The sequence below is a fragment of the Mus pahari genome, chromosome 12 (genome assembly GCF_900095145.1).
Source record: "Mus pahari chromosome 12, PAHARI_EIJ_v1.1, whole genome shotgun sequence".
In the NCBI taxonomy this organism is placed as follows: Eukaryota; Metazoa; Chordata; class Mammalia; order Rodentia; family Muridae; genus Mus; species Mus pahari.
This window is the reverse complement of record NC_034601.1, coordinates 81806874-81819299: the sequence shown is the minus strand read 5'-3', so window position 1 is coordinate 81819299 and position 12426 is coordinate 81806874. Positions and strand designations below refer to the sequence as shown.

The following is a 12426-nucleotide window of genomic DNA, read 5'->3' as shown; positions in this document are numbered from 1 at the left end:
AATGCTGCCATTTCACAGAAGGGATTTGCTCATCTGGGGTTTGCCAGTACCCCACCCCCATCAGTTCCAAGAGGCTGCCTTAGCATAAACAGTGGTGAAAAGGGACAGCCATTATTTAAGAATAAAGCCTACCATCTCCCTGACTGCAGCCAGAGGTGCACCTCTCGATTTTCGGGGCCTTGTGTCTCATCAACCAAGCCTTCCGTACTAGAGACCTAGTTGTTTGAGACCCTCAGACCCACGGTTCCACAAAGCAGCATCTGTAATGGGAAGCTGCTTGCTAGCTTTGAGAACTCAGCATCCCGGGGCAGTGCTGAAGGCTGGCTGGCTCCCTCGGATTCAGAGAAGCTTCAGGGGCTCTGTCGAGAAAGGCTGTGGGGCAGAGGAGCTGTGATCTGGGTGAGCTGGCCCGGGAGGGTGCACACTGTGTCAGTGGAGGGCACACGGGAGGTCTTCAGGCTTCCCTGGCATCCTCATGCGAGTGTGTGTACCAAGTGTGCTCAGACAGAAGGGTGATATAGACAGAGGAAAGCAAAGGTTTATTTATCTAATTCACATTTTATTTTCCTATGTATCCCAAAGCAATGTAAGCGGCAAGCAGGCTAAGCATGCTCAACAGAATCAGCTGTGTCTAGGGTGGTTTCTGCATCCTAGCTGGACTATTAATGTGTGTGATGGTCCTCTTGTAAACTTGGTTTTGTCCCGGTCAGTTTCCTGCTCCATTTAAGGCCATTGTAAACGGCCCTAAAAAGACGTAGCTGCCCGGGTTGGCTTGAGTTCACCCGTTTGCTTGAGCACGACTGGCTCTCTGGCATCATCCATTCTACAGTTGAGAAGTTCTGTCTCCAGGCTCACCACTGCTTGAGCGTGAGGTCAGCTGATGCCCTGGGACCCCCATCCTGAACCTGGTCCTAGGGGAGAGCCAGGGGCCCCGGGGCTGAGACGGAAGGACTCTGCTGCGTTAACCACTGGTCAGTGCCAGCTCTCCTTCCTGGCTCCTCCGTTGTCTGCAGGGAGGCCCTCCGGAGGCACAGGGGGAGGTTGAAGCCGTGAGTCCATGGACATAGTGGCTGAGGTTGGGGACTGTGCCTGTGGACAGAGCAAACAAGAGGCAAACATCAAGGGACTGGCTAGAGAATAGCTCTTAGCTGGAGAGGGCTTATCTGTCCCTTCCTGACCTGAGCCTGTGGGGAAGCTGAGGAGCCAGAGATACACAGGTGTCTTGTTGGGAACCAGGCCCTGAGTCCCTTCAGTGCCGGCTTTTGCACCTGTGTTCATCTCTCCTCAGGCATCTGGCCGCATACCTAAGTCAGCTCATTTCACAGCCTCACTAATGGACTTTAGCTAAGAAATCTGTCTTCTCTGGATTTCAGGGCCCTGGGGGTGCCAAAGACAGTGACCATGGCCGTCTTGCATGAACCTCGGCCACTACTCCCTACCTGAACCTGCCTTGGTGTTATTCACAGAATGATCCCATACCGCCTCGTGTGTGGCGGCAGGGGGAGCAGGGGCCAGCAATAGGCTCAGCTGGAGAACCATTCTCCATGTGGCTGCAATGCTAACACAATGAAGGCCATGGCCAGGGGTAGGGAAGAACTGCTGGGGCCAAGCCACCATCTGTGTAAGTAAGTCTGTCTTATCTCTGAGTGGGGGTGGGGTCCTCACACAGTGCCTCGGGAGCCTTTGCTTTCTTTTTAGATTTCTAAAAATAATCAGGCTTATGTGTCTCAGTGTAAGTGTATGACACCCAAAGAGTCCAAAAGATCTGAGGATATGAGATCCCCTGGAGTTGGGTGTCAGGCAGTTGTAAACTGGGAACCCAACTTGGGTCCTCTGGAGGAATAGTGAGTGTCCCTAATTACTGCACCATCTCTTCAACTGTGTGTGTGTGTGTGTGTGTGTGTGTGTGTGTGTGTGTGTATACTTCCCCTATACTTCCCCAATACAAATACACACACACATGTACTCAAACACACGTGCGGACACACACACACTCCTGACTAGACTAGAGCTCCATGTAGCCTCAAACTCATTGAGATCTCTCTCCCTGCTTCTGCATTTCAGAAGCTAGGGCAGCAGTTACAAGGGAGACTAATCTAGAAGGCCAGTTACCCAGCACCAGAGACTCTCCATACAGTGAACTAGCCTTAGTGCTTGGAGCTACCAAAGTACACCTCTAATTTAACCAGCAGGGATTGACCAAGAGGCAGTGGCCAGAGGCACCTTACCTGTATTTCCTGTGAGCCCATCAATAGCATTTAACTGGTTCCTGGCATTATTTGGGCTCTGTTTTCTTTTAACTGTTTTATATTACAAAGTCCATACATGCAAGATGTTACCCAGGGCTCCTTACTATCAGTATGCATCTATCACCATGCTAATTTTGAAAGAATGACACCATTCCCAAGAAACCCCATTACCAGTTCCTTCCTTTCATCTTCCTTCCTCCAAGCCCGAGGTGACACCAGTCTCCCCTCTATCTCTGGCTTTGCCTGTTGTAGATAGTTCACGTGAAGGACATGAGGCATTGTGGTTTTATGTTTGGCTTCTTGCACTCAGCGGGATGTTTCTGAGGGAGAATCATGAATGGTTTACTGATGAGGACATGCTAAGTGGGTCTCTAGGTGGACTCTGTGCAGACATCACAGGCTGTACTCACATAAACTTGTGGAACCACTTCTGTATGTACTGATTGTCACTGTGAGGCCATTACCTGCTCATTCATGTTAGCATGAACGAGTGCAGGTCCTGTGGATACTGTACAGTATTACCAGTCAACATCTGCATTTGTCCCAAGGCCTGCCTTCTACTTACCTCAACTGTGGGGAGCCTGACCAGGACATGTAGAGCAGAATGAGGAAGAGGAGCACCACGAAGGTAGCCAGGCTCAACCACAAGGCAATGAGGATGGAATCTGCAGGAAGGAACAGAATCAGCTGAGTCTGCCAGGCAGCAGAATGGTCCTCAGCCAGAAGTCAGGAGACGGTGCAGCCCAGAGCCAGTGACTGCATGGAAATGGTGTCTCTGCCAGCTGTTAAGGCTGGGGAGGTTTCCAGTCACAGCCTTGGGAGGAAAGAGAAGTGTCCGAGCAGCTTCTCCTCAGCTGATGGCAAACTAAGTATTATCTTGGGCTCCGCACAAGCTTTCTCCAGCGGCCACTCCTGCTTGGAAGAAGAACCCCTAGTGGTGACTTTACAACTTCCTTTTCTTGTATAACAAGACTCTTGCTGAGCCTTGGTGACAGGCCCCAGGAGGAACAGCATTGGGGACCCCATTCCCAAAACCTAGAAGAACTTCCCAGGGCCTGTTAGAGGTCAGGCCCTTACCCCTGTGGAGGAGTGTGCTGGCACCTGGTTCCGTGGAGTGGAACTGGCTAGTGACTCAGGTAGAGAAGCAACAGTCACTGTTGTACCCAGCACTGTGACCGTATGTATGGCTCAGGGCAAGAGGAAACCAGAAAATAGGCTTAGTCTCTTCCGTCCCTGTGGAGAGCCTGGCGGGTCAGAAGGCTCCAGGTCAGGAGCATTTGTCAGATAGCTGGGAATGTTCATATTATGGGGGTTTTAGGGTGGTTACCTATGGCTGTGAGAACGACGTGCCCAAGCTGGGAGGGACACCCCTCAATGCGTGGCCGAAAGAGACTGTTGAGGAATAGTAACCCAGTAAGTACTTAGTAAGCATGGAACCCTGCAGTATAGCCTTCTGTTAGTATGAATTGCTACACAGATGTTGAGAGCTAGCACAAAAGACAGTCTCACATTGCATCAAAAACAAAAGGTTTTTTGTGAATACAGACAGATGAGCAACCATCCACAGAAATCATCATATGAGAGTTGTGTAAGTTATCTGAGTGAATGGAAACGGGCTCTGGCCATACGTGTTGGCATCCCTGCTCTTAGGACTCCCAGCCATTCCAAGGCTAGGAGTGCTAGCGAGTGGGTACCAACATCCTCGGATGCTTACGTCCACTATGGAAGCCCACTGTGTGCCACAGAGCCTGCGCAATGCTGCCACAACTGTCAGTCATCTCCAGATGAACTGGAGACCCAGTTTAACATGGGTGCATACAGACAGCTACTGCGTTCCATAGGGAATAAGCGCAAGAAAAGTCTGTCTAATTTTAGTACATATCTGATTTTTTTTCAAGTAATTTCAATCTGTGGATAGATATCGTTGGCCATATTTGAAAAGGAAATGCTATCTCTGCTTCCTATGACCTAGACAGGTAGAGAAACTGAAGATTTGCAGAAGTGGACCTCAGACCCTAACAGTTAACATCAAAACAGGCTTAGGACAGAGGAGGTGACTCTGCTGGTAAAGAGCCTACTGCGCAAGTATGAGGACTTGCGGTCAGATCGCAAGCACGCATGGAAAAGCTAGGAGCTCGTCTGTAACCCTACTGCTGGAATCTTGGAGTGAAGATAAGGGGATCCCCAGCGATCACCGGCCGGTCAGCAGTTGATGAGCTGCTGAGCTTCAGGTTTAATGAGTCACCCTGTCTTAATAAAGTTAAGTGGCAAGGGATTGAGGAAAGATGTCCACCAGCATATGTGTGCTTGCACACTATACTACACACACACACACACACACACACACACACACACACACGGGGGAGGGTGCTATACTTGGATAAAGACACAAGCCCCTGCCTTTTAATACATCAGTCCTTTACAGCGTTCACACGTCAGGGACGCAAGGACAGCAGAGGCCCACCGCTGGCCCTTGTGTCTTCTCCCTTTCTGTCCCTAGGTAAGAACCATGGAGCAGTTTTAGAGGGTCTCTGGGCTCCTGGGAAGGGAGAGATCATAATGGATGTCCTACACTGAAAGATGCCAGGTCCAGAGGAAGCTCCAGTTCTCCAGCCCACAAAAGGCTGTCCAAGTCCAGAAATGAGCTCCAGCCGGAGTGGGGGTGGGGGGTGGGGCTCCTCGGGAACGTGTGAAACTGGTTCTCCTCAGCCAAAAGGAGTTTCCCTTACCTCTGGCAGAAGGGACTCAAGGCTATCTATCTGTGGTGTCATCAAAGCTCATGCTGGCCTCCAGGCTCCCTCAGCATCACAAGGTAGGCATTTCAAGCAGCCTTTGCCCCTCTCACCTGCCCTTCCATAGCTTCTGTGACCTCTGTCCAGGTCACAGGCTTCTCTACCATCAAACCCTTCCATAGCTTCCTGAGCCTCCCTCCAGCTCTCAGCTTCTCTACCCTCAGCTTCTCCTCATCATAACCTGCTCTTCCCGCTGTTCCCACTCTGCCCTGCTCTCTCTGTTTTCTCTATGTTCCTTGTTATCCCCACACTCAAAGACTGCCCTAGCCATGTCTGCCTGCCCTCCCCGTGTCCTGTCTGCCCTGGCTATGCCCTCCGTGTCCTGCCTGCCTACCGTGCCTGCCGTGACCTGCCTGCCCGCTGTGTCCTGCCTGCCTGCCGTGCCCCCCATGTCCTGCCTGCCCACTGTGCCCTGCCTGCCCGCCGTGCCCTGCCTGCCCACCGTGTCCTGCCTGCCCGCCGTGCCCCCCATGTCCTGCCTGCCCGCCATGCCCCCCATGTCCTGCCTGCCCACTGTGCCCCCCCCCGTGTCCTGTCTGCCCTGGCTATGCCCTCCATGTCCTGCCTGCCCGCCGTGCCCTGCCTGCCTGCCGTGCCCTGCCTGCCTGCCGTGCCCTGCCTGCCCGCCATGTCCTGCCTGCCCGCCGTGCCCTTTCTGCCAGCATGTTCAGTGCAGTTTCTTCTCTGCTCTGGACTCATCCAGATGCCTCTGGCTGTTCTCTCTCAGATCTATAATGAAAACCCTCCCTTAACCACACCATGGTCAGTTTATACAACATCGCTTTGAGAGCATCCCTCCGCGTGCCCGGACTCCTATAGAGTGACAGTTTCTTTAACAACTCCCGGGTATGAGCAGATGCTTTCTCAAAATTTAGTTTGGGATTTTTCTTCTGGAAGTATTTCTGATTTCTGTGGACATTAATGCTCTCTTTTCCTCTTCATCAAAATGATGAAACCTTTGAGATCACAGCTCCTCAGTAAGTCCCACCAGCTCCTCAAAGGAGACAGCTTCAAGCACTTAGCAGCCAAGTGCCTCCTTTCTCAGAGCTATCTGTGCAACCGTGGCCATTATGCCTGATACGGAACAGGAAATGAGATGACCTCCTGCCTGGAACACATGGCCTACAGAGAAGTGAAATTAAATTTTGTCAGACTAAAATGAGGATCAGTAGCCAATAGTCAATTCTATGCTAAATCCACTCCCACCGTGTTCCTTTGAAAAAGAAAGCCAAGAAAAATAGTTTCTTCCTCTTCTATTGAAAGTTCATGAGTGCTCACAGAGAACATTTTGTTCTAAAAGCAAGAACCATCCCTGCAACCCCCCAGCCCCAACCCCTACTCTCCCGCACCCACACTGACTCCCCCTCCCACCCCCCCACACCCCACACCCTGCTTCCTCTCCCTGCCTTCCTGCTCAGTCTTTCCTCCTCCATCCCTCTTCTCCTCCCCCACCCTCCTCTCTTCTGCCCTTCCTTCCTCTCCCAGTTCCCACTGTGGACCTTGAGGAATCAAATACCAATGGAGGATTCACCAGGAAAGGATCCCGAGTCACACAGAGCATCGCACACTGTGGTCCCAACTGCTTGGGAGATGGAGGTAGGAGGACCTCTGGAGTCAGGACCAGCCTGGCCAATGTAACAAGACCCTGCCTCTTACAAGAAAACTTGCAGCAAGCATGACCAGCTTTGCCTATGTCAGAGGGCTTCTCTGACAGTTTGCCCCACTACACCGTGACCAAGTCCCTGACACACAACTTAAGGGGGGGGGGTGATGAATTTGGCTCATGGTTTTAGAGACTTCAGTTTGTGGTTGCTCAATGTGCTACTCAGGTTCTTTGGTGAGACTGGGGGTCGTGGTGCAGAGCATGTGATGGAATGGACCTGCTCACGTCATGGTAACCTGGGAGCATAAAGACGGAGTCCTGGACCCCAATATCCTCCTCAAGGGAATACGATCAGCGACCTAACCTCCTTCCGCTAGGCCCCACCTCTTAGCGTTCTCTCTCTCTCAACTACTGAGCGGGAACAAGTAAAAGCTGGCTTTTGTTCTGAGGACACATGCATTCGCCTTTATCTATCGATCAAATATTCAGAGCACATCCCTAATTAGTTCCCAGATACAAGCCACCCTGAGCACTTGTATGCCACCTCTCTCCAGAGATGTTCCAGAGAGTGCTGTGGTTACATAGAGCCAGCTTCAGGTCACAGGGATCCAGCGACACAGTCACCCAAGTTGCCCTCTGAGAGGCCATTTGAGGAAAGTACTCGGAAGCAAACACTGTGACATCTGTCTTTATCGATTTCAGGATTTAGGTTGTGTGTGTGTGCTTGTGCATGTGCTTATGCGCGTGCGTGTGCGTGCGTGCGTGCGTGTGTGTGTGTGTGTGTGTGTGTGTGTGTGTGTGTGTAAGTCTGGAATACATTGTTCCTGTGGGAGAAAGCAGCTAGCCACAACCCTTTGCCTTGTGTATGCTGAAGCCCCTGTTGTTTGGGAAGCGATGGATTCACGGTGTGTTTCTGCTCTCCTCCCCTCGGCTCTCGGAGCAGCAGTGAGTCAACAGCATGGTTGAAGCTGCCAGAGGCAGGGCAGCAGCAGAAGTCGATGTGGATGACAGATTCGTCCTGACCCATAATTAAAGGGAAAGAGACATATGGACCACAGAGGTGGATAACAGAGCAGTACAGCCAGTTTCCCTCAAGGGAAATCAGTCTATCTTGCTGCTCTCTGAACAGGGGCACTAACCAGTCACTGGAGAGCCATCTTATTAGGATAATTTGCTTTGTCTCCGTAAGATTGGAATGTGGGATTGGTTTTCTTCTTAGTGTGGCCCCCAAGAGGGTGACAGACATGAAATCAAACCCACCAGCTCTACTGTGTTAACATACTCCATAAAACAGACACACGCTACACAGAACCCTACACAGCTAATGTCCTTGTAAAGTGCCCGTGACAGAATCACAGCAGATGCTGACCTGCTGCTTGAATATGGCAGCCACAGCTTCAGCTCAGTCCTGATTTCCTCTCTTCTGGGGTCGGGAGGTGACTTGGGGGAGGTGACTTGGGGGATGTGACTTGAGGGCGGGGGAGGTGACTTGGGATGCAACTGTTATGTCATCCTTTGCAACACAGAACTAATCTCCTAAGAAACCAGGAAGTTCAGAAGCAAACCAATAGTATGTATGGGGCTGGAGAGATGGCTCAGTGGTTAAGAGCACCGACTGCTCTTCTGAAGGTCCTGAGTTCAAATCCCAGCAACCACATAGTGGCTCACAACCATCCGTCATGAGATCTGACACCCTCTTCTGGTGCATCTGAAGACAGCTACAGTGTACTTAGATATAATAATAAATAAATCTTTAAAAAAAATAGTATGTATGTGTATGTCATATATATGTGTGTATGGACACATGCAAATGCCACGGGGCACATGTGGAGGCCAGATGGCCATTGGTCCTTGCCTTCTACCTTATTTGATACAAGGTCCCGCTGCTCCTGTGTCCCCGAGGCTAGCTAGCCCATGAGTACCCACAGATTTTCCTATTTCTGCCTCCTATCTTGCATAGGAGCTCTGGGATTACAGATCTGGGCTACCATACCCAGTTTTAATGCGGACTCAGGGGATCTGACCTCTGGTCCTCATCCTTTTGCTTTAAACACTGAGCCACTTCTTCATCTTGCAAATTAATATAGTCTTTACTGAATTTATTTATCACGTGTCACGGCCCAGCGTATTTGTGGAAGTCAGAAGACAACTTCAGAGTGAGTTTCCTATTGTCCAAGTCCCAGGAATTGAACTTAGGCCATCAGGCAAGACTGAACTCACAGACTCTAAGATGGCCAGGAGTCCTCCCACCCAAAACAGTGAAGCAGCTTTACAGAGCAGGTGGTGACCAAGCATGGCACCTATCACGCTCAAAAAAAAATTACAGAATCTGAAGATCTCTCAGCTTTGCATCTGAATGGTGTTCATTTCAAAAAAGGTTTCCTAAAGGGAAACCTACATTTTGTCCAGGCCAACATGTTCCCTCGGCTTCAGAACTTGCTGCAGTATTTGTAAGTGGGTACATTTTCCACCCACCCCACTACTTCCTCCTCCTACATGCCTTCCTCACTGTGAGTCACGTATACAAAAACCTGCCCCTGAAGGGTACTTTTCTCTACCTTCCATGAGACAACACACAGCACACCGGCTGTCTACACAGAGGGCTTCGGAGAGTACTGGGCCCAAGGTCAGTCTTTAAGAAGCGTGGACGGGCACCTGCGTTTGAATACTGCGAGTTGGAAATGAAACAGGAAGCTGGCCTCAGAGGATACACTGGAAGGCTGTCCCCAGGGGATCTGCCTGGTCTTTGCCTACTTTCTGAAACACTAGCATTTATTTATTTATTTATTTATTTGTTCGCTCGTTCGTTCATTTATTTATTTATTTATTTATTTTTGAGCTGATATATAACCAGTTTTCTCCCTTCCATATGGAAACTATTTCATCCCTTTGAGAAATTCCATTTGCTTTCTGATAGAGTCATTATGTGGATATTGTGAGGGAAATATAGACTTTTTAGTAGGGTAGGCCCAGGCAGGTTCCCTGTCTGAGAGCACTATCCCAGGGCTGTGTCTTTAGGCTCACTTCCTCGGATGACCTTTGACCTTGACCAAATAGCTCGACTGATTTGGGAAGATCACCTCCCAGGTGCCAGGGGCCGAGGTGCCCAGGAAATGAACAAAAGCAGCCTATCAAGCCGATGTTAAGCCACGCCCATCCCAAGGCCACGCCCACTGAACACTGTTGGTAATTTAGTGGAGCTTACAACAGACATCTGAGAGGTGGCAGGGATTGATCTCCCAGATCTCAGTAAGGACAGTGAGAGAAAGTGAGAAAAGGTGAGCTATGCAGTTTGAGGAACCTCGCTCAGCTTACTGGAGGCCCAAGCAGAGGCAGCTTCATCAGGAACTGTACCTTCAGAAGAGAAGCGAAGGGGCTCTGGGAGGCTCTTGGTTCAACCCCCAGCATCGCAGGGTGAGAGAAAAATGTCATGAAAATGGAGGACAACTATTTGGGAAAGTGGGGACCAGGGGGAAAGACCAGAGAGGGTGATGGAGCTGAATAGGATTAAAGTCCATAGTTAGCCATGGTCATGCACACCTGTGGCCCCAGAACCTGGGTAACTGAGGCAGGAGGATTGCTGTGAGTTTGAGCAAAGCCTGTGCTATATAGTGAGTCCCAGGAGAGCCAAAGCTATGTAATAAGACCCCTTCTCAAAGAAACAAAAAAGAAAATCACACTATCTACATTATCTGCATTAGGAAATGTTATAATGAAATCCACTATTTTATTCAATTAATATATGCTAATAAAAATAATTAGAAATAAATGGAAACAAATAAAATAAATATAAAAAATAAAGAAGTGTATGTGTGTGTATGAAAAAGATAGAGACAGAGAGAGACAGAGATAGAGACAGAGAAAGAAAGAGAGGTGAACAAATGCATTCATCTTAAAAGGTCACTGCTGAGATAGGGAGAGAGCTCCGAGGATGAAAGAGGCTCCCAAGCTTGGCGGTCTCCATACCAGGGGCTCTGGGCTGGAGGACTAGAACAGCCTCCCCACGCCGGCTGTCTTCTGACCTTCACAGCTGTACCGAAGCACCCCCACCCCCTAAATAAATAGATGTGAATTTTTAAAAGAAACATTTTGCTTGATTTTATGTCAAGTTAACTCATAGCCTTACGACTGAAAGTTGCAGATACAGTTTGTGTCCCACGCCTGATTCGCTTATATCTGTGTGTGCACCAGCTGTGTTAACCCTGCCGGGCGTGTCTGCCGGAGTTAGTGAGGGATGGTCAAAGCCAAGAGGGCCCCACCTCTGGCTCAGCCCCAGCCTCTGCCTGGCTGCCTTCCTGTGTTCCGACTTACGCTTGTTGGCCTTCAGCTTCTTCTCGTCCACTGGAATGAGGTCTATGTAGTCCAGGTAATACTCATAGCTGGTGAATGGGACAGAGGCGTTGGTCCTGTTGGCCATGACTGGGACCGCGGACGGCAATGTCTGTCAGAGGCTCACCCGGAGCCCCAGGGACAAGATTGCTTAACTAATTTCTATCGGAATCGCCCGGCTTGTCTGTGGCTCTCCTGGCATGGGGCCTGCCTACTTATCAGAGCTGCGTGACTGGAAGGTCAGGGGGCCGTTCCCCTGTAGGGCTTCTGGTTCCTGTCTCTCCTGGACAAACCTCCAAATCGAGAAAAGCTGGCTGCTAGAGACGCGGCTTCCCATTTGGCTCCAGCTTGCCTCTCCGTGGAAGGATGAGGAACTGGGCAAGAAATCATTTGACAGAAAGTGCCTGGCAGTGCTAGACAGAACTATCCTTTTTTTTTTTTTGCCTCTGATAAATGAATAGTTAATGCAATCGCAAGGGAAGCCTGCCAGAGCCCTTGACTTACTCTGAGGCAGTTCTCGGTGTTATTAAGCAACCAGTAGACCTCTGGCTTGGATTCCGAAGGCAGGCCCCGTATATACTCTGTGATTGGCACGAGCAGTTAGAACTAGAACCCCCAATCCCACTAATTTAGCTGAATGTGGTCCCAGCTTTTACCCAAGCTTCCAGGAACCAGCGGTATATCTGGTCAGCAGCCCGCAGGACTGAGTTGGTCGGCCCAGCTCTTGGCTGACACGGAGGGTAAGGGAGAATGCGGGCTTCTGAGGGGCCTGCTCCTAAGTTATGCATTCGGTCTTTCACACAATCCCTACATGCTACGCCTAGAATATGAAGACTACTGGAAGGAGCAACCAACTCGTGAGGCACTGTGGGATAGCTGGCGCCTTTGGGAGTTAAGCACTGATCCCTGGGCTTTCCTTACTTCCCACTGTGTTTTAAGCATTGATCAGGCAAGTTCCTGTTGTTTGCAGACACTGTCTTATAACTGATCTCACTTCTGACTGACATAAGCTGCCTAAAGTTGGCAGGCCCCTAGGGTTCTGGGCGCAGTCCCACAGAATCACACACCTCTCCCCTTGGGACCCCACGCGGTCCCCTCAGTTCTGACGTACTGGCTGGACATGGAGGGTCCCACAAGCCCCCTCTGGTTCAGTCATGTGCTGGAATAGGACTCAGGAGGGGAGTCCCTTACTGGATTCCTAGTGTGTCCTAAATGGATACGACTCGAGTATAGTCAGACGGAAGCTGTTACTACCAAACCAGGTCCCTGCTTTGCACAACACACAGCATGCCAACCTTTGGGGGTGGATTTTATGGCAGTGATTATGTGAGGCAAAGAGTAAGGGCTCAGAAGACTCAAGCCACAACTCTGTAACCCTGAGGAGGGGGGGGGCAGGGACACTTAAAACTGCAGAGAAGGGCTGGTGAGATGGCTCAGCGGGTAAGAGCACCCG

At 50.4% G+C, this 12426-nt stretch overlaps 1 protein-coding gene across 1 annotated transcript; it reads right to left on the bottom strand.

Moving 5' to 3' along the window:
• Positions 1-542: 542 nt before the first annotated feature.
• On the bottom strand, positions 543-11421 carry Mrap (melanocortin 2 receptor accessory protein). The gene is made up of 3 exons (XM_021210013.2): positions 10956-11421; positions 2815-2914; positions 543-1089 (listed from the first exon to the last, which is right to left on the bottom strand). Exons 1-3 carry the CDS (start codon positions 11059-11061, stop codon positions 912-914), a joined length of 384 nt encoding a protein of 127 aa, XP_021065672.1. The 5' UTR covers positions 11062-11421; the 3' UTR covers positions 543-911.
• Positions 11422-12426: the final 1005 nt, after the last annotated feature.

What these genes read in the sequence shown, in the direction of transcription:
- Mrap (XM_021210013.2), bottom strand. Translation starts at nt 11,061, where the DNA reads ATGGCCAACAGGACCAACGCCTCTGTCCCATTCACCAGCTATGAGTAT. An exon ending in GAAGCTGAAGGCCAACAAGC is followed by an intron (nt 2,915 to 10,955) that starts GTAAGTCGGAAC and finishes TCCTTCCTGCAG; the next exon opens with ATTCCATCCTCATTGCCTTG. An exon ending in TCAGGCTCCCCACAGTTGAG is followed by an intron (nt 1,090 to 2,814) that starts GTAAGTAGAAGG and finishes CTCTGTCCACAG; the next exon opens with GCACAGTCCCCAACCTCAGC.